The sequence below is a fragment of the Bacillus rossius genome, chromosome 6 (assembly GCF_032445375.1).
Source record: "Bacillus rossius redtenbacheri isolate Brsri chromosome 6, Brsri_v3, whole genome shotgun sequence".
In the NCBI taxonomy this organism is placed as follows: Eukaryota; Metazoa; Arthropoda; class Insecta; order Phasmatodea; family Bacillidae; genus Bacillus; species Bacillus rossius.
Window position 1 is genome coordinate 20,410,129 of NC_086334.1, and position 27,884 is coordinate 20,438,012.

The following is a 27,884-nucleotide window of genomic DNA, read 5'->3' on the forward strand; positions in this document are numbered from 1 at the left end:
CTCCCTCCCTCCCTCCCCCTCCGCCCCTCTCCCTCTCCCTATCTCTTTCTCTATCTCTCTCTCATCACCGGTAGATACAAGTGGGACTCATCCATTAAAGTGTAACATAGACGTGCGACATGCCGCACATGCCTTCAATCATTAAGGTGTCAGCCCCTCTCTAAACCACATGTGCGGGCTGTGACATTTTGATGAGATAGCCCTTGCCGTCTGCCCACAGTCACATCACCCATTGCCAGGACAACAACGTCCGCGTCGCCGGTTCACCGGGACAACCGTGTCGAGACCCGACAAAACGGCTTGAACCCACCCAACTGGGTGCTACCCCCAGCCTACCCCTTCTCTTACCAGACAGGCCAAGTTCGTACGGCACCACAGCTTTAAGGCTTGGTTTCACATGCCTTGTTGATTTTAATTTTTTTCAGAATTACTATTAGGTATTTTGGGCTATTCCTATACGTATATCGATCTCCATAGTATTTCTGTTGATTTGTTGTTATATTACAATTTTTTTAAACTGATATTTTATTTACTAAGGATAATATAATATCTGTAAAATGTGGCACAATTGTCGGTAATTATCATAACTTTACAGTCACAAATAATGTTTAGTAAGTATCTGGTAACAAAATTGCCACAATAGCAAATTTGTGAGAGCGATCCTGTTAAAATCTAGAGTAACGCCCCGTAGAGCTAAGTAATGACATAAAAATTAAATTATCAACTTAACTGTGAGACTTAACCGTTAAAGTTGGAAATTATTTTATTATTTCGTACTTAGCTGCAAAATGTTTGGCTTCTGACTATATTTTGGCTCAGTTTTTATTTTATCCAATAACATAATTTACCATTCTAAGAAGAAATAGTAAACAAACCCCTTCTCCCACAGCAACCGGCAGCTGCTTCTTTGCTTTATTGAGAGTTTTTATGTCTGCCGCCAGCAAGAAGAAAAAAATATCACTTGTAATGTTATAATATAAAATTATTAAAAGACATTCCTGTCTCATTGCAGTCTGTCTTCAGATTTTTATGCAGACATACTTGTTTGTTTGGATTGAACACGTACTATGATACAGTAGGTGAGAAGTCGACTTAACAGTATATATATATATTTAGGATCCCTGACAGTCTTCTGCACTGGCTTTTACTTCTATAGTTGTTCATTTGGTCAAAGTTTCTGATTATGATTATGAAGGTATCAGAAGTCTGAAAAAAATGCTGCAAGAAGGCATCTTAAAACCTATGTGCAGTAGCGGAGCTTGAATTGTGTTGGAAGAATGTAGTAAGTTCATCCGGTGAGTGTGCAGTTCCTGCTGTGAACGCGTGTGCAGCGCTGGGCCGGAGATGGACCCCGCAGCGAATCACATCATCCAGGGGCTGCAGCTGCTTCACCTGTACAAGCCCCCGCCCCCGTACCCCATCAGCAACAGCACGCCGGACCTGGCCTCGCAGGTGCATGCCCCGCCTCGCCGCCCCAACATCGTCAGCACCCAGGTACCATCGCCACCATCGCCACCACCTTCTTCATGTTCGTAGTTGTAAAACCGTCTTGTTTTACTTGTTTTTAATAAAGATATTTTTCTTCTAATTTTTTTTTCTACAAAGGATGATAGGAGTACTTTTTTTTTTTATTCTTCCCAATACCTGGTCTGAAATTTGTTCTGATTTCATATTTAAGTTTGGGACGAGGTATGTGTGATTTCATTGATCGGTTTCAAGATTCGCTAAAGACATTATTACACGAGATATTTTCATACCATTTTATAGGCAAAAAGTTATAGTATTTCATGAATACAGTTTAGTGTATTTTCTCATCGCCTTTTCTCTGTCCCTACGTGTGTGTTGGTCGCAGGTGAGTGGATCCAGCCCCGACCTGGTGTCCTCGCGCAACGTGCAGCACCTCCTGAGCCGCTACTTGGACCACCCGCAGCACGTGGTGACCCCCGGCCCCGCCCCCCACCACACCTACACCGACCTGGTGGCGGTGCTGGACCCCCCGTACCGCCCGGAGCCCATCTACGAGAACGTGCCGCTGGCGTGGGCGTCCCAGCCGGCGGGGGCGGACGACCTGCCATCGGCTCGCAGCCGGGCCTCCAGCGTGCAGTCCGCGCCAGAGACCAGTCGCAGTGGCGCCCGCGGGGCCGAGCCCCACGAGCTGGCGTCCTTCTCCCTGCCCTTCCCGGCCGCCAAGAACAAGCTGGTCCCCACCGCGTCGGCCGACACCCTTATCTCCGCTGGTGGGTTCGCTTTGCTGCTTCAGTCCTCCCAGCATACAGTCACTCCACTGCTTTAGGGAGGTTCAAAGATTCAAAAGTTGCAGCGTATTCTTGCGTAGTTGACTGAACCTAGTCAGTGCTGAACGAGGTACTGAGAAGAAAGGTTACGGTTAATCCTAGGCCTGTGCAAAATATCATTTTTTTAAAAATTTTGAATTGAATTTGTGTACAAACACAAAAGTTTCTCGTATGCAAGTATTGAAATTTTAATAAAATGATTTGTAAGGCCTGGGGGAGGGGGTTTGTGAAATTTTTTTTTTTTTAAAAATTGTAAAGATTACATATTTTAAAATTCATAAAACTTTTTCATAGTTTCGTGCAATGATATTTCATGTTAATGGTTATGAATACTATATAATCTATAAAAAAATAATTCTTTTTCATTTTTAAAGATCTTTTTCAAAAAATTCCAGATTCCAGATTGTCCTGTCTGTGAACTTAGCTACTCTGCTTTAAAGTGTGCGCATGGTTAATAAACTATGGTTAATTATATCAGGCCAATTAATTTATTTCAACTGGGAATGTACACAATTACATTGAAAAAGAGTGCCTCAACCTTAGATTCAAAAGTTGCACCAGGTGACATGCAACAAATTCACTGATCTTTGAATACAGTTGAATATTTATTGTTTCAAAATGTAAGTATTTGAAATTTAAAAATGAAAAATTAATTATTCATTTTGATATTTGATATGTCAGGTTTTGCACAGGTCTAGTTAAAAGTTCAACTGCCTTTGGGTTTATATTTCTGTGCCTTGCTGCATGACAGGTTGCATTAAGTGTGCTGTAATGAGGGGAATTCTAGCAAAACCCTATGTTGAAAGGGGCATGTGTAATGATGGGAAAATCCTTGAACCAGCCAGGGAGTATTTGAGGCATTGGGCCACACCAGCAGTTCAGCAGCGAAGTGAGACGAGCTGGGCTGGATAGGTTGACAGTCGCTCCTGTTCTGCTCACGACCAACTTTACCTTGTGAACCCCTACAACCGATTAGCTCAACCTTGGAGACAGGAATATTGAAACACTATTTATTTAGCAGCTGTTGTTAAATGATTGTGTTCCTTAAAAGTTTGTTGTGGTGTAACCCTTGGTAGTGTGATATGAGGCAAATAAAATCATGGGAAAAAATGTTTACTTTCTAGAAGTCTTCTAACTTAGTAAGCGTGAGTAATTTTGCAAACTTCCCATGCAATCACCTTTACATTGGATGTCTTCTTTATAAACCTAAATAATAATATGATAATTTCTGAATTTTCTTAATAGGGTTATCCTAACAGAGGTGGCATTTGATTGGACAGGGAAGTAGGGATGGCTGTGTCTGGTTGTTTAAAGTTGTTTTTGCTCCATCATGGTATATTTTTGGGAGTCACAGGGTAAAAATATTACTGTTTTTACCAATGAGTGTGTCACACATTTTATGCCGATTTTAATTTTTTTTGAAAAATGTAGTGCAATTCATAAGCGAGTTTTTTTTTACTTTGGGGAAAAAATATAACTTTGTACTGTGTGGTTGAACATGTGTGCAAATAACCAACCGTATGTTGTGTTTAATAAATATAACTCTATGATTAAGTATAATTTGTTGAATAAAATTATCCACCAGTAGTGTGAAGGTTTGTGAGCAGGGCACGTCTGCCATGCCTGTGGCCGCCCTTTCAGTGCCGGCATGTGCCGTGTCTGCTGCGATGGCTGGGCAGGGAGGGGGAAATATAAAAATAAACCAGCAAGAGAGAGAGATAGCAAGTGTGTATACATGTGGCCGTGGTTCTCCCTCCCTCTCATTGTTGTAATGTCCCATGTTTTGACACCCTGCTCAATTAACGTGTCTATCTTGACAGGTGTTTATGATGCATCTGTGTCGAACAATTATTGATTTTGAATGAGTGACAAAATTACAGTCACCTTTGGTGTTTATAACTGCACATTTTACGTTCCTCCAGCTCCCCATAAGTTTTGCTGGTAACATGAGTTGCATTTTTTTTTATAGAAGGAACTGACAAAGAGTAGCTTGCTGCCTCTTCTCCCTCCACGGCAAAGGGATGGGTAAAAAATAAAATACAGGTTCTCCATAAATGAATGTCCCAGTTTCAATGGTTTATTACAACAGTTGAATTTAAACTATTTACAACAAATCATACATCAAATCAAAGGTAAACTAACGTAGGTACGAATTTTTAATAGGGGCACCTTTAGTTATATGGCACACATCCAACCTAAAATTAAATTCTTCCCACACTTTGGTTAACATGTCCGGAGTAATGGCAGCAATAGCTTCTTCAATTCTGTCTCAACTCTGACAAATCATTATGTACCAGTATAACATAGACACAATCTTTTATAAATCCCCAAAGGAAAAATCTCATGGCGTTATGCCAGGTGAACATGGAGGCAAGCGAATAAGAGTTTTGTCATCTTAACTACAACAACCAATCCAACGGTCATTAACTTCGACATTCAACTACTTTCATACTTGGAGATTTCAATGGGGAAGGGCTTCATTGTGTTGCGAAATAAAGTTTACATGTTCACTCTCTACTAATTGGAGAAATATTGCTCAGGAGTTGCCACTTTGCGTAGGTGTCACTGCAAGTGAGAAAACAACAAAACATACTGTAGCGTTACTCTTTAATTGTAACCTTGAACCAATATTCTATAATGCTTACAGTGGATACTATTAACATTTATAACTGGAACATTCTTTTATGGACATAATGTACAATAGATGAAAGGAAAACAAGGGCATAAAAAATACAGAGAATTGGGCTGCCTCACACCCTCCTCTAGTAAACAGGTATCCATGGAACTCTAGTGAAAACAGATATATGGTGCGACCCTTATTCGAGAGTGGCCCTTACAGTGAAAATGTTAGATATCTTTGCCCAAAGTTAAAGGTACAACCCATACGCGGGGGCGACCTTTCCGCGGGTAAATACGGTAGTGTCTGAGCTTTTAAGATAGGGATTTCGATGCCACCCAGCTGGCACTTAGCAAAGCAGATTAGGGTTTACAGACTGGAATAGTTTTCTTTTATTAATATGCAGATGTTAGTTTTGCCCCCGAACATCAACGTTGAATTAAATTGGTTCAACTGGTATTACATTGTACTTTCTGTCTACCAAACAGGCGACTATGGTTTCTTACATGTCTGGATGAAAATTGACCTGTCACGAATGGCGTGCGCGTGTTAAAATCGACCTGATTGCAACAGACTCGCTAGGAAATTATTGTAGCCTCCCTAGCCACTAAGGTCAAAGACAATAAAAGGGGTATGATACAACAGTTGTATTAAATCACTTCAGTGGATAGTCAAGATTTCGGCAAAGCTACCAACAGTACCGATACTCAGATTTTGAAGAACCGAGAGAGAGCCCGGTGTCTTGTCAGCCGTCTTGGCTATGCAGCATTGGGTTTGGCAAGACTTGAGCATAGATGCTAGTACGCTCATGATCCTTGAGCAAGTGTTGCATGTCCAGAGTCGCCGACGCCGTCGAGTCATCAGAGCCGGCGGGACACCGGCTCCCCCGCGAGCAGCGGCAGCCAGGAGTCGGGCGGCAAGCGGCAGCACAAGACGCGCAGGCGCTGGGCCCTGCTGGGCGGCCGCAGCAAGTCCGCCTCCAAGGCGTGCTCCAAGGGCCGCGAGGAGGGCTCGGAGCAGGAGGGCAGCTCACACCACCACCGCTGGAGCACTGGCCTGCCGCGGGTGCCCCTGCCCCCCACCTCGTCCAGGGAGACCATGGTGAGCTGCCTCCAGCTGTGTGCTGAGTGGCTCCATCCAGGTTACAAGGTCCTGCAAGACATTGTAGGTCGTAGTAAACTTCAAGTCACTGAAACCACCTCAGTGCTCTGAATCTTTAGCAAAGCAGGGGTGTTGGGATGAGACCCATGAACCTCGTCACATAAGTGTTCACTTTTACTGAGGACCCTTAATTGGTATTGTATTATTATTGAGAATGCATTAGCCAATCCTTATATTTAAAAAAAAATATTTTTTCAAAGATGAATGTTCTGATTTGTATGGTAAGTAAATGTTAAACTGAATTGCTACCTAATGAAGTTCAGGAACAAAGAGTAAATGTGTAGGTTTTGTTTTGAGTGATCTTCTTTGCATTGGCAACCGAAAGGCCTTATCCTTGAGTAAAAGGCAGATTTCTTTTCTTCTTTTCTTCTTTATTTGAATTACGTAGCAATAAAATTATGAGTTGACTGATTGGGAATATTAGAGGCTAAATGTATGGAAGTAAGTGTACATGTCATATCATGTGTTGAAGTATAATAAAAGTTAACATTTGACTAATTGTTCAGTTTTTCTTACTCCAGTTAGTAGCACTTTAAATTCTAATTTCTAGATTAATTTTTATTTGACATAAATTGAGCCATACGTGTACATCATCTTTTAATGTATTTGTGTATTTGGTGCAGTTTCAGCTGCTGGAGAAAAAACTTGTGGACAGCCAACTGTTTTACGAGTTTGAAAAAATCCTTAAGACGAAACCTAATTCAGATTTTTCAACTGCACTCCTGCCTGAAAATGCTGTTAGGAACAGGTATGTTGGTTCTTACTTACTTACTTTGCTCACTGTTTTCACTGTTATCTATACCAAATACTAAATAGCCCAGGAGTATCACATAGGTACCATTGAAAATGTCTTAAACTCAGAACCAGGAAACCACTTTCAGTACTAAAAACAAAATGTTAAATTACCCATGTATACCACTTAAGCTATTAGTCAAGATAATTTAGGCTTCTAGGAAGAAACTGGAGTTTTAGGTTATACGGTTATAGCATTATTGCCAGAATTCCATACATTTACTATATATATTTAAAAGAAGCTGTATTTATCATTTCATACTAAGCTTCCTATAAGTATTGGGTCGATAAAGAATCAGTAATCGGCTTATTCTATCAATTTCAATGGAATGGAATTCAGATTTGGGAATTGAAGATTGTTAATTATTCACTTACACCGAAACCATGAAATAAGTGTGTAGTATGGTTTTATTTTAATGGTGTATTGAAGTAAATTTTTTAAGACCTATTATTAGGACTTTTGTTCAATTCATCTGCCATTTTCATATTCATCTGGATTGTGTCACTGTTAATAGTTTTGAGTTTGAACTGCGGTAAATGGTCTGTTTTTGATCATGTTAAGTTCAGTGCATTTCTCTGAAAATAAAAATGGGTTGTTCGTCAAGTACAGTTTTGGTACTTTGACTTGCATACTACCAGGAAAAGGGAAAGCAATTTCTCACACAATGTTTCAGGAAAGATACATTCTTGTTTTTTTAATAAAAAAAAAATAACAATTGAGATTCTGCCCGACATGCATATTACTGGGAGATGGATGAAAGAAATTTCTTGCCCGATGTTTCCAAAAAATTAGGATTCTGTTCAGTTCTACTTTTAATCCTTATATTGATAGTAGTAACAAGAGGTGATATGCAACAGCTTCACTAGTACACTTTTAATTCAATTGAATTATTGTTACTTTAATGCGTAAGTATTTGAAATCAAATTGAATATGAATAGTAAATTATTCATGTCAATATTCATAATTTTAGATAGTCGCACAATCCTAGCTTATAAGTGTTTTTTATTTATGGAATATGGAATGGGATTTTTAATTGACATTACACTACTTGCTTTGTAAAAATCTTGAAACATTTTTTGCATGATGTTTGTCATCAAATCTAAATTATTACCAATTGATGTGTAACAAATTAGCAAATTAATTCAGTAAGGCAGGATTTGTAAAGATAATTAATTAATTTTTATAATGAAGTCGAGAACCTCAATTTTATGCACCAAAAGATGAATACACTGTTTATCACACCTATCAGTTGTGAATTTTTGTAGATATGTAATGGTCATGTGTATATAAATGAAAATGTCTATATGTTTTTACATGTTTAACTGTAACAGCCAAATAAAACATAATGATTAAATAAACCTCTAAATAGCTTTTCTGGTAATCTGTACTATGTATAGTACATATATATGTATATTTATTCTGTTTTCTGAAATGATTTTTGTAACATATTTTTTACATTGTTGTATGGTATTTACTATTTAGTAAGATATGTATACAGTATTGACGTGTGTTCATTTTCTCATTTATGATAGATTGATATGAGTGGAGTTTGTTCATGGTACCCAGATATTTGGAGCCATCAACTGTCAAAATGTTGCACTATATTTTGAGATTAATGTTTCATTTTTTTTCAGATACAAGGATGTGTTGCCATATGAGGAGAATCGGGTGAGATTGACTCCCAGTAAGGAAAACAGGACTGGGTACATCAATGCTTCCCACATTACAGTAAGTAAAAATTTTCACCTGGGAGTCTTACATCAAGTTTACGTATACTCTCTAAATATATGGCAACAATATATTTTCCTAATTGAAATTAAGGAAAGTTCAATGCGAAAATATGTTTTTAATTTTATTGTAAACAAAAAAAAAAATTTTTCTATTTGCCAGGGGAGGGGGTGTCTATATCTCCCCCCTCCACTCCTACGTACACCCCAGATTTTGATTAAAAGTACCTATGATTATGTCTGGTTGAAATCAAATCCAATTAGTAAAACCCTCTTAAGAAAATCCCACTTAATAAAATTTCCTGCATAAAAAGTTAAAAAACATTAAGTTGTGACCTTTTAATACATACAATTTTACCTCTTTAATAAATTTTCCCTGTTAATAAGACTGAATTTCTAAGTACTTTGGGAGACTTTTTTTTTCAGGGATTTACTGTATATGTTACAGTAAAAAATAGTCCATCATCTAACAGTCCAGAATACTCAATGGCCGGGCACAGACTTAAGCCAACCAAGCGAACTTAAGCAAAAAAAAAAAACTGCCATTTTTAGTTTTTAGCTTAGGTCAGAACCGCTAAGCGGTAGTCCACGCAACTTCCAGATCAGTCCGGGGCGTTCGTTTTGGTTCGGGATCGCTCAGAAGTGATTGATGCGCGCTTAGTGTATCTTCAGCAAACTGCTTGTATTTATGTTGAAATGTTTATCCTTATGTTCCTTTTAAACAATATTTGCTGCCAAACACTATCCTACATAACTTAGCATTTAGCGATCACAGGAGTTGCCACCCGATAATCTGAAATTTTCAGTAATCTGGCACCTGCACAAAGCCACGAACCTGCAGTATTATCAGAAGTCTTTTATGCTTAGTGTAGCCCTGTTTGTGTTCATGAGCTTGGCTCTGGCAACACGAGAGGAAGCTAGTATAGTGTGTGTGTGTGTGTGTGTGTGCGGTTGACAGGCGACGGTGGGCAGCCAACAGAGGTTCTACATAGCAGCCCAGGGGCCTCTGCCCAACACCCTGGTGAGCTTCTGGCAGATGGTGTGGGAGGCAGACGTGTACCTCATGGTGATGCTCAACAGCCTGCAAGAAGAGGGAGCCGTGCCGTACTGCCCCCCGCCGGCCGACCACCGAGGCCTGGAGCTGGGCGAGGTATGCTCCGTGCTTGCAGCAACTGTTCACATGTACTGAGTTACCGACGCCATGTTATTCAAAATTGCAGGCACATCCAACGTGGGTCTGGGTGCCAAATACAAACATTACCAGTTTACTATGGTAGCACAGGAATGAATGGGTGGGCCCAAATAGTAATAATTATAGTGTGTTTTCTCAGCCCTTAAGTGTAATGCATTTATTAAAAACTCATAACTTTTGAAATAACCTTTGAAAATTATCTTGGACTAGGACTACACTAATTTAAATTTTATTGCATTACATACATCCTGTTAAGTTTATGAACAGTTACGCTTGTAGCTTTGTGTTTGTCTTGTGGAAATGTAATATAAAAATTATTTTTAAATGTAGGGTAACAATTGATAAATAATATTTATTTCAAAGTGTAAAAAATTTTTGTTAGACCCCTGCTTTCTTTTACATTACCTTCCTGATTTCCTTTTCATCTTGGCCGTGCACACCATCCCTGTCCTCACCCCTTCCTGTGGCGGCCATTGAGGGCACACCACCTATCCAGCATTCTCGTACTCTGAATTTTCTTTTGAGTAACTGCTGTTTGCTTGTTCAGAATATTTACCTGAAAACTGGATCAATATACCGTATTTACTCGTGTATAGCGCGCCCTCGTGTATAGCGCGCACCACGATTTTTGCAACAAATTCCAAAGAAAAAATTTTTTTTTTTCCCGTAAATAAATTGTACTAACATTTTGTGGTACCTGTTAAGTAATTACCTATGAAACAAATGATAATTTAAATTGATGTGTGGTGATGCGTCAGGAAAATACTTAAACTCTGCTGTGTAGACGGAAGATAATGAAGCGCTGTATCGTCACAACTGGTACGTGGGCGGGAGGAAGGGAGGCAGGCAGGAATGTGACACGGAGGACGAGATGACTCACCGGTAGCAGCTGCGACGAAGCGAAGGAAGTGGGAGGGGGACTGGTGTCAACATTCTCTCTCTCTCTCTTTTATTTTACTAGCTGTAGAGAGGGAGGTCTAAAAATAAACAAGAGACCTGCGAGCTTGCGCGCGCGCGCGCGTGTGTGTGTGTGTGTGTGTGTGTGTGTGTGTGTGTGTGTGTGTGTGTGTGTGAGAGAAAGAGAGGCCTTGTTGCTTGTGCGTATGTGTGGGGGCTGGCCAGAAACGTCACCCGTCAACCACCGGCAGTTAACGACTTCCACTCCTCCCTGCCTCATCTACTCACTTTTTTTTTTTCGTGTATAGCGTGCATCCTTATTTTTTTCCTTTACTTGAGGGGAAAAAAGGGCGCGCTATACACGAGTATATACGGTACTACTTGTTTTCAATGTGATGATAAATTTCAAAATTGTAATTTTTTTAGTTCTTTTATCCTGTAGTCATATTGAATTAATTAATGAGGTTGCACTGTATGTTATTACAGCATTTCATTAACACTACCACATTTACCCACAGAACGGTTGCCCCTGCGTATATGGGTCATAAAGTACGACATTTATACCATACAGATAGTCCTTAAATATGGGTCGCACCATATATCTGTCTCCAGTAGAGTTTCCCTGTCATAGTTTATTGGTGCATAAGAAATATGCACTGGGGTTAACCTGCAGTCCTCTTTTTGTCTGCTTTCTGTGACACTTAATTACCATAGAAGGGAGTGAGGTGGCATTCTTGCGTCCACGCAGACTTTTCACGCACTGCTCAGATAATGTAACTAAACAATTTTTAATTAATTGTGACATTACGTATATTGGTATATATATTAAAAATCTACACAGGAGAGTTACTTATGCACATACTCGACAATGTACGGCAATTATATATTTTTTTTAAAATTCCAAAGTTAAAAACTTGTATAACGATAGCACTAAATTTTTTTAAAACTAAAAAATCAGTATAAAATGTGCTATCCATACGCGGGTAAAATACGGTACTCTACAGCTTGTTAATAAATTGTTTAGACAATTTTGAAATCTATGCATGTAATCTGTTGCCAGCTTGAGAATATTTGTTCATTGGCATGACAATAGGAGGCGGTGAGACTTGGCTGTACTTAGTTGTCTGCCATTTGCTGTGTCTTTTTATTCCCGGGAATACCCTAGAAGCAGCATGCAGGCAGTTTTGTGGTGCCCTCGGTCAAGCACTGAAAAGTCAACTATTCGGACAAGTTTGCATTAGGCATTCGCATTCATCATTTCTGTAAGTCTTGTTTAGCACGAGGACGTACCCTGTCTTAAGTTTATCAGTTATATGTGTGAAAATTAAAAGAAATAGTAAACATTTTAAAGAAATAAATTAAATATTACAACTTAATGCCTATTATTATCAATTATACTTACTTGACAGTATTATACGTGTATAAATATTTAGAAGCACCTTCATTGTCCATGATTATTTGCGTTTACTGAAATAATGTTTAAATTTATTTTTAAAATTAACTTTAAGTAAAAAAAAAATTATTAACTGACAGACTTTCTATTTGAACTTCCCAAGTTAAAAATTTCAATTTATCTACGAAAAATGTACTTTGAACATCCTTTTCATTATTAGATTCAGCTTTTAATTACAAAAGTGTGATTAATATATGTAAATGTAATTTTCTGATGCCTGTTTGTATTTCAAGTCTTTCTATAAATAATTATTCAATCAAATGATTTGAGAAACTTGTTTTCGGAGCATAACCGAACCTGAGTTAGTTGGAAGGGTGCTATTAGTTCCAGGTGTGGCGGCAGTTCTCGCAAGAGACGGGCCACTGTGTTACGACCAGGCTGCGCCTGTACCACGTCCCCTCGTGTCGCATGCGTGCTGTCTGGCATCTGCAGTACTCTGAGTGGGGCGACCAAGGTTGCCCTCCCAGCGTGGGACACTTCTTGGGTTAGCAGCCATACAGTGCTTTGATTTTATGTAACAGGTAGAGAGGCCGCATAAAACAGACACAACCATAATTCTTCATCCATTTGGTAACATGCAGGTACATTGAAATGTCTTCAATTTGGTATTATACAGTTTGGCACATTCTGTAAACCAACACACATTGAGATGCTCACTGTTTCCAGCTGCTGACCTGGGCCATCAGGTGAATCACTGTGCTGCCAGCATTTTTAGTTTGCTCACTAAACTGAACATATGGATGGGGTGCAAAAATTATTCAAGACAAATATTTTTTTTTTTTTGCTCTCTGGCTGCAGGTTTACATTAACCATGCAGGTGTGGTTGGCTTAAGAACTACTAGCACATGAATCTTGATAGTGCTTCTTATGAAGTAGGAACTATAAGCTCTTCTTTTTGCAATTTTACTTCCATGTACAGCATTGTCAATGCACTTTAAACTAGGTTGAAAATAGTGTGTATGAACTAGTTAAACTTTTGAGATGTTGGTGACGCTGACTGTCTAAAGTTATCGTTACCTGTTGCCGTTGTGACTAGTCATTGTTTTTATTTTTTATTTTTAAGAGAGCCGAAATAGCCTTGTGCTGAACATGGTGAAAGTGGTTTTCAATGTGGTGAAGGACAGTGGGTTTATCATGCACGTAATTCTGGTTAAGGGATGCGGGACTGGTGTGGTGACTTGTGCATAGGCAATCCCGTGGATATCATTTACTGTATCACAAGTGATTGCATGGTTCTCCGGTCGAGATAAGATCGCTTCCGTACGAACAAAGGAACTGTGCCGCACAATGGTAAACTTACAGCATTAGAATATTACTGCCTGGTGTTATTTAATATGCCCTGTAGTAGTAATACATATTGCCCAAAACAATACATAAACTGTTCTATTAAAACTATAGGAAACAAACAAATGATTCTGGCCAACACTTGGGAAGTTATCGCTGATGGTTGGTGAAATGTTATAAGTTGCACGCCCAACAGACGCGGCATGCTGGAACTGGCATGTTGGAACGCCAGGTTGAGTCAGACAGCATGGGGCAGACGGCAGATGTCCTGTCTACCGGGCGTGAGCACTGGCTCTCAGCATTGGCTCGGGTGTTCACTGGGGGTGTCCCTCATGCCGCCTGCTGACGGGTTGTTGAGCTCCTTTTTTTTTTTGTTTGTGCAGAAAGGTTTTTTTTTTCACCAACTGCTGTGAAATTTCATTTCAATGTACCTGAAAAAAATCTCAATATTGGTGCTTAATAATGAATGTTCTTTATACATACCTACTATTAAATTAGTGATGTGCGAGTCTCGGCATCATCGAGAACGAGTCGAGACAGAAATTTTCTTGATCTCGCCTCGAGATAATTTTTTTGGCTCGGAATTTTCGAGAATTTTGTAAACAAGAAATAGGTTAGGTAATATAATATATTGAGGCAGCATTTTGTGTTGCGTGTTGAAATAATTAACATATCTTCAACGTAACATAGATCGAATAAAATAAAATATACTTGTTACGATAGTATACACGATAAATTATTAAAAAGTTAAAAACGAACAACTTCCGTTCACAAGTCACTACATGAAACGGTAAACGTAAACAATGAATTGTGCTGTGGTTATCACATTAAATTACAGAAGAAAATGATTATTTTCCGTTAATAAAACCAATATTAAAGTTAAAAATAAATCATTTTCGGTATCAATATCAAGTATCAACGTAAAACGGTACGGTAAAAAACAAAAATATAAACATGACTGCAGAATTCTTCCGCGATTGCATTTTGTTTTATGGCCTTAGGTTATACACACGGCCAGCAGTATATAACAAGCAACATGATGTTTAAATTGCGGTCCGTATCGATAGTGACATATCGATAGTGGCGAATGTTCAGACTTTCATGATCAAGTACCGTCCATGGCTCAAGGAAACTGTATAGACTATGGAGTCAATAACGTATGTTTACATACGACCGTAGGCAAATAAACTTGAGTGTAAAGGTAAAGTTGTAATTGCAATTGCAATTGTGGATACTTGATAAAATTATTGAATAATTATGTATGTTTGTCAGATTATTGAGTTTTACTTTTTTGGATCATATTATCCTGTTAACTAAAGTACAGATTTCTCGATCTCGACTCGATTCTCGAGAATTTTTAAATTGCTTTCTCGATCTCGTCTCGAATTCAAAAAAGTCTTTCTCGCACATGCCTATATTAAATGTAAAGTCTTGTAGATATTTGACGAGTTATGTACTGACAAGTGAGAACTACTTTGAGTAAGGTACTTTGTAATGAGATTCCGCTGTAAAACAAAACAGGTATGGGAACTTAGCAAACTCTGAACATATTTTTAAAAAAGTAAAACCTGTAGAGCAAATATGCAAGGGCCTGAAGTTTCGTAAGTTTTTTTTTATGGAGAAATGCTTTATAAAGAGGTGGATGGAAACAGTGCTATTAATGAGACCAGATTTTTCGCTATTCCTTGACACAACTTGTTTAATTTTGAATATGACTGTCACAAAAAACTGCAGTGAATATGTTTTCTGTGTATGTAATTGGTTTATTAAAGAATTTTTTTCATTCATTGTTTTATTCTTTTAATTTTAGAGAAGTACCAAACTCTGAAATGATATGCCACAAAATATGCAGTGGATAAAAAAAAATTGTTACGAACTAAGCTAAATTTAACTAAAAAAAACACATACTAGATATTTTGGTACAGCAGTTTTAAGTCCATATGGAATGAGATTCTTATTATGTATTTTCTTGTCCATCTTGCTATTACTTTATCAGCATCCTTCAGTTTTGTGGAATAGTTGTTAGTGTTTTACTTTTGCTGTGTTAATTTTTCCTTGAATTTATAAATATGAATATCCTCAGTTCGTAATTTTTCATTAAATTTTGTAATTTTGATAACAGCTGTTTGTTCAGTGTTTAACATAATTTATTTGGTATTAATTAATTATAACTATTTTAAAGTAAAGCAATATGCATTAATACATCAAATTTTGTCACTTTGTTATAAAGGAGTTTTAATCTGAATGACGGGAAAAATATTTGTGATGTATCTAGAGGAGAAAAAAGCCTTGTGCATGTTGGATGGATTTGTCTGCAAGCATACAGCTTTCAAGGAGGTTTTTGTAATAAAAAAGGTTCACTGTAGGAGTTTTATTCATGCTGTGGTGAGCGGATGGGAATTGAGAAAGGAACAGGCCACAGTGGCTGGCAGGATGATTCACGGCTGTGTCGCAGGTTTCCTGGAGGAGCTGAGCTCGGTGAGGCAGCACACGGTCGGGGAGATCCCTCCCGGACACAACCGCAACCCTCCTGTGCTGGTCCACTGCAACGCTGGGGCCGGCCGCACGGGGGTGGCTATCCTGTGCGACCTGCTGCTGTACACCCTGGACCACAACCAGGTGTGCTAGTTGGTGCTCACCGTAGCGGCACAGCGTTCCCGTACCACAGGACCATGCTTCTGTGACATCAACTATTAATGAAATTTTGAGGTTTTACTCTTTACCATAATACTATACGTAGAGGTGTATGAAATTTGCAATTGCGATAAATGCTAAATAGATGCGAAATTTTTCAATTACCGCGATTATTTGCGATACTTCAACATTAAATATGTAATTTCAAAACATGCAACTGAAATTCCCAAAAAACGCGAACTCCATTTTAAAATTCACTCTGTCATTACTTAATACTTATGTGCGTTGTACATATGCTTTAATTATTTACAACAAAATCAACAAAAATAAATTCGAGTAAACAATTTTTTTAAATGCTACAAAGAGCTAAAAATCACAAAATGGAAAATGCTATAAAATGCTAAAAATCACATAATAGATGCTATAAATTAAATTTTTAAATGCTCTTTTCATACACTTTAACTATACGACACATAGTGGAGTCAAGATTTTACGGTGTTATAAAAAAGCAAATAGTAGTGGATTTTGTCTTTATGGTCATTAAAAATTAAAACGCATGTAAAGTACATATCAAGTACAATTGGAGTGATCAACTGTTTCAACAATCACCTCTGGCAATCAATGGTGTGAAATGTCGTTCTCCCGATCCATCACCCATGGCCAGCTGCAACTCCAGCCTCGTGCCGTGTGGCCGGGACTGATAACTGCTACCCTGCCCCACCTCGGCAGGTGGCTCCCCTCCGATGTGTACAGTCCTTTTGGGTCTGTGCTGAGTCGCTCAGTGGCTCAGTGTTAACCAGCTAACCCTTAGCGAAGCCAGAGGGCCTGTGAAAGGCTAGGGACAGGAGACAAGAAAATGTGTTACCGTAATTAGGTAATTTTTGGAGGGAGCGTGATCTATTATTGAAACTCAACTGTTTTCTCTTAGTGTTTTTTCTGGGATGAAATCCGCTCATTTGATTGCCTTTGTGATTATTCTTGTCCCTGCCTCATTTCTTTTTTGAAGTAAGGTTATGGTGCTATGAACTAGAGGAACGTTAAATTCCAAAATTAATTTTTGTGAAAACATAAAACATTAATTTTAGTACTACTCAATTGAGTTTCCTATACAATGTATTTTTGTATTATTTTAATGCAGCAATTATTTTGAAAAAGGAATGTAGTGCTGAATGTAAAATTAGTTTTTTTTAAGTTGTTTAGTTCAGGGGTGTACGCAGGGGTGAGATGCAGGGATATCCCACCCCCCTCCTCAAATCCTTAAGAAATCTTTAAAATGTATATCATTCCCACCAACAAAAGAAAATCATTTGAAAGCAAACGGCAGGCAAACAGGTTCTGTCAGTTTTTCTATCTGAGTTTTAACGTATATCAATAAATATTTTTGCTGCATGTTCAGTCAGTGTGCTGCTGGGCTGTGCAGTGCAGTGCAGTGTATGGAGGTAACATGTCCAGAATGTTCCGTGTGCGTTGACAGGCGTGAGAGTGAACTCGGCACTGCTGGTGGCTGCAGGAAAGTGTGTGGCTGTGTGTGCAGGAGCTTGACGTGCCACGCGTGGTGACCTTGCTGCGACACCAGCGACCGCTCATGGTGCAGACGGTCGCGCAGTACAGGTTTGTGTACAGCTTGCTCATCCACTACCTGAAGCAGTCGCGTCTCATTTGAGCCTCGTGCCATAGCACTGTCGTCGTGCAATATTGTGCTGTGTCGCAATGGCAGTTTTAGTGTCTGCTAGTATTTGTTTGCAGTTAATGAATTCTATATGAAATCAAAGTCAATATTTTATGTTTACGATAACTTATGTTCCTGTTGTTAGTACGTATATGTTTCTTTAATTTTGTTAGTTTTACAATGTTTTACACGTGTTCTTATTGTGTGTGAATTTTTTTAGTAATATTTTACAATAATTGTGTTACCTTCCTAACGAGTTTTAAATATTATGATACGTATATATTAGTTAGTAGTTTTGTATTAATTTTTTTATAATAAGCAAATTATTTATTATGTGCAATCATTTGTGGCAAAGAAAAGATCTGACTATTTTGAGGCCAGTAATGCCTTAGAATTTGAATGGAAAACACTAACTACCCTCTTTTATCGCATAATCGTCTATACCTATATATTTGGCCGTCGAAAATGGGATAAAAAAACTTCTCGCTTAAACGTCCAATTATGTTTTTAGTCCCGCTATTAGATGCCGAGTGCTTTGTGTAGGTATCTTTTCCGTATAAAACGATGTATTTTAAAGTAGAATTCTAATATTTATTCGGAAATTACCACTTATTTAATTAACGGAAATACGAAGTTGTCTGATGTGTTAATTTTCTTTTAAAGACGTTTTTAAACGTTATTTCCTTTATCTGATCGTCTGCGTCGCCGCAGTGTACCGCTTATGAACATGTAGCCAACGTTAGTTGGCATCATTCATGTTTGGTTATGTTGCTTCCCTGTATAGAGCGCGCGCACGTAGTCGAATATCGATATCTCGCCAATTGCATGCAGCACGCTCTCTCTGTCGAATGCCGAGTTAACTACATTTGATGGCCCGCATTCTTTCGTGGTGAATGTGTACTACGGCAATAGTTACGCGTTAGTTCACGTCGCAGATTCAAGTGGCCTGCGTTCGCGTTAACAGTTTGGGCTTTCTATACAGGAGCACAATCCTTTATCCGAAATGGTCGGGACCAGCAGCATTATGAATTTCGGAATTTTTCGGATTTCGGAATTTTTCGGATTTCGGAATTTTAATACAGGAGGCCTAGTAAAGCCAAGTTAGGTTATGTCAGCTTTATTAAGGATTTCAAGCAACATAGTACAAAAAACAACAAAGTACATAACGTAAATAAACACTGCAGCATAAATAAATACCTGAAACAATCGCCAAAATAATTTGTTTTTAACAACTGATACTGTAAAACATCTGGAGAATGTTTATATGCGTCGTCATCGCCGCCGATGTCGCCGTCAACTCGTACGTCTCGTGATCGGCCGGGAGCAGGATTTTCCTTCTCCTGAGATGAAGCAGCACGAATGATGGCATTTTTAAATGCCTCTTGAAGTGTCACTTGTTTTGATTTAGTTTCCGCAATAATTCCACCTTCTGAGTTATTGATAATGTTAAATGTTTTCGTTTTTTTTCGCTACCACCCATCTTCATATCGGAATGCCTTTTTGCCATTGCCGTCTTCAAATATGGCAACACGTTCGCGTAACAACACGGTTAACTACTAAACGCGATAAAACAACTCCTATCGTAGCCAAGCAGCAAGCTGTAACTGGCGCTAGTTTGCCGGACAAACGGTAAACACAGCGCCTCGGCATTGCCAAATTGCATGCTGCCTTGCTGACGCAGTGCTGCCAAGTCACTCGCTCACACTAGTCACGCGATCGCGACTTGAGTTTGCCACACAACTGCGAACAATATCGCGGACGTTGAAGTTTCGAAAAAAATTTCGGATTTTAGAGCTGTTCGGATTTTGGAATTTCGCATAAAGGATGGTGCACCTGTATAAAGTTGAAGAAAGGTTTTTGTTTAATGAATTATTAATATAAATTGTTTGGCGTGCTCTTGTATACTCCACCTTTTTTTTTTAAATAAACGTACTTTCCATGAACGGGTTTTGTTTTTATGAATAACTTTACCTAACAAAAAAATTTTTTTCCACATAATTGTCGCACCCCTACTTTTCAAACTTGATTTTAGAATAAAATGTGTTACGATTATGCGAGAAAACACGGTAATCTTAGCTATTTTTTAGTAAAGAAAAATGAATGTTATTGTGTTTCATATTAAATAGTCATGAGAGGAAGCAGATTCTCCTGAATTATAAAATACTGTTGAAAACATTTTACCTAAGTGGCAATTTACAATTAACAGTTTTTTGTTTTGTTACAGTTGTGAATGCAAGTGAACTGTTCATGTTATTAGAATTGCATTCATTATTTGATGCCCTACATGCACACAACATTGTACTGTTTTGAAAATGTTGACATATTGATCTAAGTTAATGAAATTATTTGACCAAATAAGTAATTAAACTCAAAGAGACAGCAGTTATTCTCGTAGAATAATTTTGTAATAGTTTTGTACCTAAAATTATTTATTGAGTTAAATTGTTGGAAAATAAATATATCAGTCAACAGCAGCAATATATCCCTCTTCTGTTTCGTGATGGGTAAGTGGTAAGACTACTAAAAATACATTTGAATGTATCAAGAAAAGGAGCTGATTGCCATAAAGATTGTCATTTTTGTTTTTTTGGTTTGATGATCACAGGTGTCAGAAATGCATCATAATTAATTTTTTGTTTGCATTTTGCTAAATCCAACTTCCTCTTTCGTTTAATTTTGTCTCTTGCAATATTAGTTGTCCTGTGGGTATGGACAATTGTTTTTAGGACATGTTTTGTTTTGTGGCAGTTCAAATGTGTTATAACCAACCATAAGACTATGAAATTCAGGTTCATGCAAAAATGGGTTTTTCTATCTTTGTCTCTCTTGTGACAATTACTAGTCTGGGTACTTCCGCTTCTTCTAGTTTTCAATTTAAATTAGGTAGTTGCCAACGGGCTTGTTTTATTTTACATTCTTACAATTTTGCATTGACACTTGTTAAAGTGCTTAATGTCCTTCAGTTTCATTAGTTTGTCTTCAAATAACAACTTTTAAGAGCCTTGTTTTTTGGTATACATACTTTTAACCAATTTATATATAACATACATATATATTTCATTATGTCAACATAAGCATTAACTTTAGCATAGACCTAATGACATGTATGTAACTGCCAACTGAAAAATAGTTAATTTTTTAGAAGAAAAAAAAAGAAATACATGTGCCATAAATAGATACACATATCAGATATTACATCAAATCTTATTCTGGTTTCTATTCTACAAATCAGAACATGACCACTATAAGTACTCTTACATTTAGGCATACACTTTTAAGAGCATGGTTAAACGGCACAGATAAATTACCCACATCTGAAAACATTCCCTTGATTGAGAAGAAAGTGCCTGTCAGGTTACAGAATAATTAGTTGTTTACAGTTCCAATCCATTGCAATGTTTATATTTATGTTTCAAAGTTTATTAGGATGGGTCTTTGTTGTATCCTAAAGGTATTGGTATTGTTCCACACAATCATTTGGATTGTCATTCACGTACATAAGACATATTGGTTGATTTTTCTGCTGCTGCACAACTCATGACTGCAATATTTTTAGCTATGGTTTGTTGACGTTAGACCAGCCAATCATAAGGAAGCATAGAAGACTTTTCATTTGGTAGTACGTATGTACTTGCAAAACCTAAGTTTGAATGAGAAATAACCTCGTTTTGATTATGTTTAGAACATTCGTGACAAAGATATGCTGAGTTAAACCTATTCTAATGAAGTACCGAAAGGGCTGTGGAACCATGTCTTAAATAAAACCTTTTGATGTAGAAATACACATAGATTTTTTCAAAGTTTGTTTGCCAACTTACATATCTAACAGCATGTATACATTTAAGTGTAACAGAAATGTTCTGATTAGTGTGAATACTTTTATAGTTAAGTGTATGCTAAATAAAAGTACAAATTTATTTTTTTCATATTGAGCATCAAATTTTTTTAAACATAGTGCTGGTAAAATTATTTCTTATGCTTATTGAGCAGTGTGTGAATACGAATAGCATGTACAGTTAATTTCTACGGAAAAATGTAACACTTTGATCTATGTATTTAAAAGTATTAATTGATGTGTTTAAATAATTGTCTTTTGTTTATGTAATTTTTCAATATTGTGTTTTTATTGAACAGTGAAATGTGATTATTCATTGTTAATATTTATAGTAGTCTCCTTTGGTCTTTATCTTAATAGCACCCTGTGTTGTTTATTATTAAAACTTGCAATATTTTGTGCAATGGTAATATACAGAAATGATGCATAACTTTGCTTAAAATATTATGTTCTTGTAACAGTACTTCAGTACTTTCTACTGGAAGATGAAACCCTAGAATACATATATACATATACACACACACACACACATATATACATACATACACATATACATACATACACATATACGTACATACATTTATATATAATTCCCATAATACTGACTGTTCACTTAAACTTCTTTTTGAAATCATAGCTAAGACAAGGTATTTTTGTGTATTATTTTCTACATTTTTTATATTGGAATTTCGTCAGCCAGAAGGCTGATAATAATCTTGCTGCTGCACAGTTTCCAAATATTGGAACGAAGACTAAACATTCTTTAAATCGAGGTAAATAAATATACATTAGAAAATGTTAGAAATATTTTAATTTTAAATGACTGTCCCTCAATCACTGTGAATATTTACCACTTTAACAATGTTCACATTTCACTAACACAACCTGATGACTTGCTGTTAGTAGGGTAGCATAAAGTTGCACATGTAGTAGCTTAGTAACTGTATATATCAAATTATAGCTCTGCTGGTAACAGTTTTTTTTTAGATATGCCTTTATTTATACATACAGAACAAATGTGCTATTTGATAAAATTAAGTTATAGAAGTAAACAAAGTGCCTTATTTCTGAATTTAAAAAAAAGCATAAAAATATTTTCAGAAACAAGTTGCTAACATACATATTTAAATATTAAATGTAAAGTTTATATTTCCAAAAAAACTTAATTTTAAAATAATGCTTATCAGAAACTTAATAATGACATAATGTGGTTATTATCATTGTAAAATAATTATGTTTAACAAAAAAAAAAAAGTTCTGTAGATTGGAGACCAAATCTTAAAGCCCACTTTTCACTGTGCTGTTACCACTGTTAATTTGACGTGTCATTGATGTACATATTGACTGATTCATTTGTCAGCTATAAGATAGTTAAGACAGTTTTTTGTCCCATGCACACCAACTTCACCCTACTCAGTGGCTGTTTAACAGGCTTGTGCAAATACAAGTTTTTTTTTTAGTTCAAATTGTATTTGAATACAAACATAATATTTTCGAATAAGAATATCAAATTTGAACAGCAATAATGGGAAAAAGATTTTAAATGTATTTTCATGACAGTTTAAAAGTGATATTTTTTAATTTGAATAAATACTTGTGTATGGTTTTGTGCAGTGGCAATAGATATTTCATATTACACATTATAAATACTTTTGCAGGGGTTGCAAACTGCTGATTGTTTGTGTTTGCAAATGCAGTTTCTGATTGCAAATTGTCCTGTGGTTTAAACTTGAGCCATTCTGCTTTAACTATGCACATGATTAAATAAACTATGGCTAATAATTATATTAGGCTCATTAACATCTGGGTACAAATATTGTGCAACAATGATTCAGCCTTCACGTTGATACCTAGTTACACCAGGTGATAAGCAACAACTTCACTATGAATACACTTTGAATACAATAATTTGATGTTTTGAAGTGTAAGGGTTTAAAATTGAATAAAATGCAAATAATAATTTTTTTGTTGTTTTAAATTACTAAATTTTAAATATTTGCACCAGCTTGCAGTTTAGTGCATATAGTATGTAGTACTTTTAGTATTTGGATTTTGTAACGCAAGTCACTGTAATGTAAGCCACTGTATGTTCATCCAAATTGTTTTGTAACCTTAGATCTTTTTACTAGGCTTTATCCTTTTCTTGCATATTTTTATTTTGTACAGTGGTTGTTATTAAGTATGGTAACTACTATTATGTTCATTCCTTTTAGTTTAAATCAATACTGAGTTGGTTATTTAAGATGTTATATAGTCAGTAAGAAGCAGTCACATTGGACTATCATATCAGCCTCAGTAGCAAGTGCCTTAGTATGCACTGCACAATAAGTGTGCCTTTAAAGTCTTAATAGTGAACTGCATGTCATAGAAACTAGAGAGTGTTTTGAAAAACACTGCCTCTTCAACACCATAATGCCATGTGGTATTACATGTAGGTATATTATGTGCATGTTTTATTTTTAATATTTGAATAGTGTGTGACATTCAAATGCGACACAGTAAATTTTACATGTCATCAGATTTGTTTGCTAGTCACACTGCATTTGCTTGTGGTAGTTGAGCATCCACACAAGTCTTCCATTCGCCATTATTCAAATTTTAGAAGCATTTTTTTTTTTTGCTCAGTCATTTCTTCGATGGTGGCATTTCACCTTGAGGGTCAATTGTTCGCATCCCAGCACTTCTACAAGGAAATCTTGCATTTGGAAAGTAAGAGCATACATAGTATTTTCTCAAGAGTTCCTTTGTACTTCTTACATATTATCTATGATGGGTCATGATTTGTTCCATCACTGTTGTTTCGTAGAGCTAGGTCAATCTTCCATTTCACAGATCTTGTTGATACTGATGTATTATTAATTATTAGAGATAAGATATGGTGAATTGTAATAAAACAGAAATAATAATACCAAAATTAAATTTAATACAACATAAAGCACTGGAATGCAACTACCTAATAACATTAATTCATTCCGAACTTCTAACCTAACTTTATGTATATCAAAAATATAATTTTATCTTTATACAGTTTATATACTACTTCAATATGACTTCAGAGTGCCCTACTATACCATAATTCCACCACAAACAATTCACCTAGCATCTAGGTAGCTTCATGTTCACTAGTTTGCTTCATTAGCCCAGAAACTTACATTCTGTAGTGAAGCAATATCTAGTAATACATATTACAATGGTTTTTTTTAGCAGAATCAATATCTAATTTAGACACATTAAAAATTGCAAGAGAAAAATTTTATGTCTGTTTAAAAGAAAATCAGGAAATTTTAAAATAATAAATGATTAAAACTATTATTTAAGCACACTAAAGCAATTGCAAATTATGCGCCCACCCGCCCACGTAACACGTAGATTTTTCAGTGATGCATTTCTTAGATGCAAAAAAAAATTTTAGGGTGCTAGTGTCTTATTACTGTCTTCCTTTCTTTCAAACCTTCTATAATGTTACAGTTTTACTGCCCTGAGTGTGCTTTATGATAAATTGTAAAAAATGTAAATATTAGACATTTTAATTTTAACTGACTGAAAAAATTAGAGTGAAAGAATAATAATATAAATATTACATTCAGCTTTATGTAAAACCTAACCCAAACTAGTATGATTTATTTTAGCCCATTCAAAATACTTGAAATGCCTATGCAAATTAAAAGAAACATGATTACTAATATGTGAACAGCTAAAAAAAAAAAAAAAATATTATACGAATTAGTACACGGTAGGAGTTGCGCTATGTCACACGTTTGTTTTTAATTTAAGATTTTGTAAGATATTTTATTCTTCCATAGGTCTATTTTTTAGCTAAATAGGTAATCATCCCTGCCGCCTAGTGAAAAAAGGGACAAAAATGTTGGGATCTCAGCACAAAGAACTCCTTGTTTATCATTGAACACAGAGAAGGGTGTCCGACCCATCACTATTTTCTATTTTAAAAACAATTTTAGCTTAAAAATAAAAAACCACAAAGTTGTTTCTATATATTAATGATCTGGGAACTTTCTTTTAATTTCCTCCTCTTTTATTCGTCTACAAAACTAGCGTATGATTACTGAGAACAGATGCCTGGAAAGAATGATGGGGGTGTGTAGTTTCAGAGCAATATGCTGTGGAATAATTGAATGTTTGTGGGTGATTAATAAACATGCCTGCTGCTAGTTACAGGGTGCATAAATGTGACTAGAAATGGTTCGTACGTGTTGTGCTGCCTAGCGATCCACCACAGAGTGATGATGACCACGAGCCAGTGGTACCGTGCCACTTTTATAATATATAATAGTTCAACTAATGTGAGACATGAGTTTTGTAAATGCAATCGTGTGAGTAAAATTTAAACACGTTTGCAAGACAGTTATTCTATTCCAATTTGCAATTAAAAAAACTTCTGGCACTATTATTTGCTGATGTAGCATATTACGGTGGGTATTAATTGTAAACATAGTTTTTCATCACCTAATGTACTGACCCACATAATATCATTATTTCTGTATGTTGATATGGGCACGTGCTCTCTCAATTATTTGTTTACCAAGTATGATATGGTATGTTAACATCATTACATCATCTTTGTTTATTTGCATTGAGCAGCACTGCTATCATGACCTTGACTCAGTCTATTCATAACATCATTCTTTACTAGAAATAAGTTCATGAATACTTGCAATACAACTATGTGTCTTCTTCCTCTTAAGGTACATTCAAAAGTGAAGATGTGGGTAAATAATACAAGAGCAAGTGATTGTTAACCATTTCAGCAGTGCAATAACTGTAATAATTTTAAATATGTACATACTAGTTTTTTCGTGACTGCTTTCTGTTGCCATTTTAGATAACCTTATTGCGGAATTCAGTAGGTCGGTCAAGAGTCAGTTAACGGAGCTCTATTTCATTCAAATTGGTGGCATGTATAAAAGGTAACAGGGGAAAATAAATGCTCTTCACATGCCATTGGCTACTTTGCAAGCACTTTAAGAAATAGATTCATTCTGTTTGAAAATAAGTATTGACTAAGCAAAACGTGCTTGTTGATGTTGCGAAAAACATTTGTGCATTTAATACAATTCTTGCAAAATAGTTTTTTACTTTGGTAGTCAAATTTTTCATTTTAAAAATTTATATTTTTCTTGTGATGTTGCTAGTCTTTCACTACATAAAGATGTTAACAAGGTGCCTGTTGTAAACTTTTGTACAAATGTTTGTTGCAGTAATTATAAAAGAATGTTACAATTTGTAAGCAATACAGTTCAGTGTTCATACTAAACCATGTAATTATTTGAAAGTGTTCTTGTGTGGTTATTTGTTAGCATATTTCAAAACAGTATATGTGAAGGTGCTCTTCTCTGTCAAAAGCATGAAGTGTTAATTTTTTTGGTTGTGCCTTTTTTACACTTTAGTGTAATATTATAAGATGTTAATAAATGTTGTTTTAATTTTACTGTGTTCTTAAATAAGTCACCCTAATTCTCTCAATGTCTATTTGATCTTATAACTCTTTCTTCCCTCTTACATTCAGGTTTGAAACATGAGGCACCATAACAAGGCACGTGCATCTTTTTTTAAAGCAAATAAACACAAATACTTGATAAAAAAAAAGTTTAAAATATCTTCATATCATAATTAAATACGTTTAATTTAGATTGTTTCAGTAGCCTTAACATATAAAAAAAAAAACACACACAAATGGATCAGAAAAATTAATCTGATTTGTTTTATTTTGCATCTTTTATTGAATCACTTTTAAATCACAAATGCTTGGTAAATTATTTTTATAATTCTGAATGTATCTGTTTTAGACCCATTTATTACAAATAATTTTATCGCAAAAATGCAGCATATAAAATGTACCACTATTTTTGTGGAGTATTAAAGAAAAAGCTTTTATAAAAATAAAAACAACAAATCCTGTCTCTAGTCACCACTGATAATTTCCAGCGGGAAAAAGTTTAGGGAAAAAGTTAAAACCAAAATCAAGTACTAACCAAATAATTTTATTAGGTAGGAACATAAAAGAACTTGACAATTCAAACACTTGGTATGTATAAATAATGTTTACTGACTGTTACAGATGAAAGAAAACTGAATTTTCTTAAGTAATATACTCATACCTGCCAACTTGTTTGATTTACTCATAAAAAGTAGCAAATATCATGTTTTTATATGGTTGTATGGCCATATCTTTTTATTACTGGTTTTTCAACATTTGGACAACATTTAAAAAAAAATTTGAATAGGTACAGGGGTACAGTAAGGCCAAATAAACAGAATATGTCTTTGTCTTCTCATTGGCTGCTAAAATGCAATATCATACACTGAGTTT

General features: G+C 36.1%; 1 protein-coding gene across 2 annotated transcripts in view; it reads left to right on the forward strand.

Annotated features, from left to right (window-relative positions):
* LOC134532802 (tyrosine-protein phosphatase non-receptor type 14) overlaps positions 1 to 27,002 on the forward strand; it is a 55,118-nt gene extending 28,116 nt beyond the window's left edge. Inside the window, exons 13-21 of one of the 2 annotated variants that reach the window (XM_063369676.1) lie at positions 1,308 to 1,494; positions 1,853 to 2,237; positions 5,750 to 6,012; positions 6,696 to 6,820; positions 8,500 to 8,593; positions 9,551 to 9,742; positions 12,459 to 12,618; positions 15,874 to 16,037; positions 17,587 to 27,002. In XM_063369676.1, coding sequence (XP_063225746.1) covers positions 1,308 to 1,494; positions 1,853 to 2,237; positions 5,750 to 6,012; positions 6,696 to 6,820; positions 8,500 to 8,593; positions 9,551 to 9,742; positions 12,459 to 12,618; positions 15,874 to 16,037; positions 17,587 to 17,715 — 1,699 coding nt within the window. In that variant the 3' untranslated portion in view covers positions 17,716 to 27,002. The remainder of the gene's footprint in view (positions 1 to 1,307; positions 1,495 to 1,852; positions 2,238 to 5,749; positions 6,013 to 6,695; positions 6,821 to 8,499; positions 8,594 to 9,550; positions 9,743 to 12,458; positions 12,619 to 15,873; positions 16,038 to 17,586) is intronic. The other variant, XM_063369677.1, reaches the window with a different exon arrangement.
* The last annotated feature ends 882 nt before the right edge of the window (positions 27,003 to 27,884 follow it).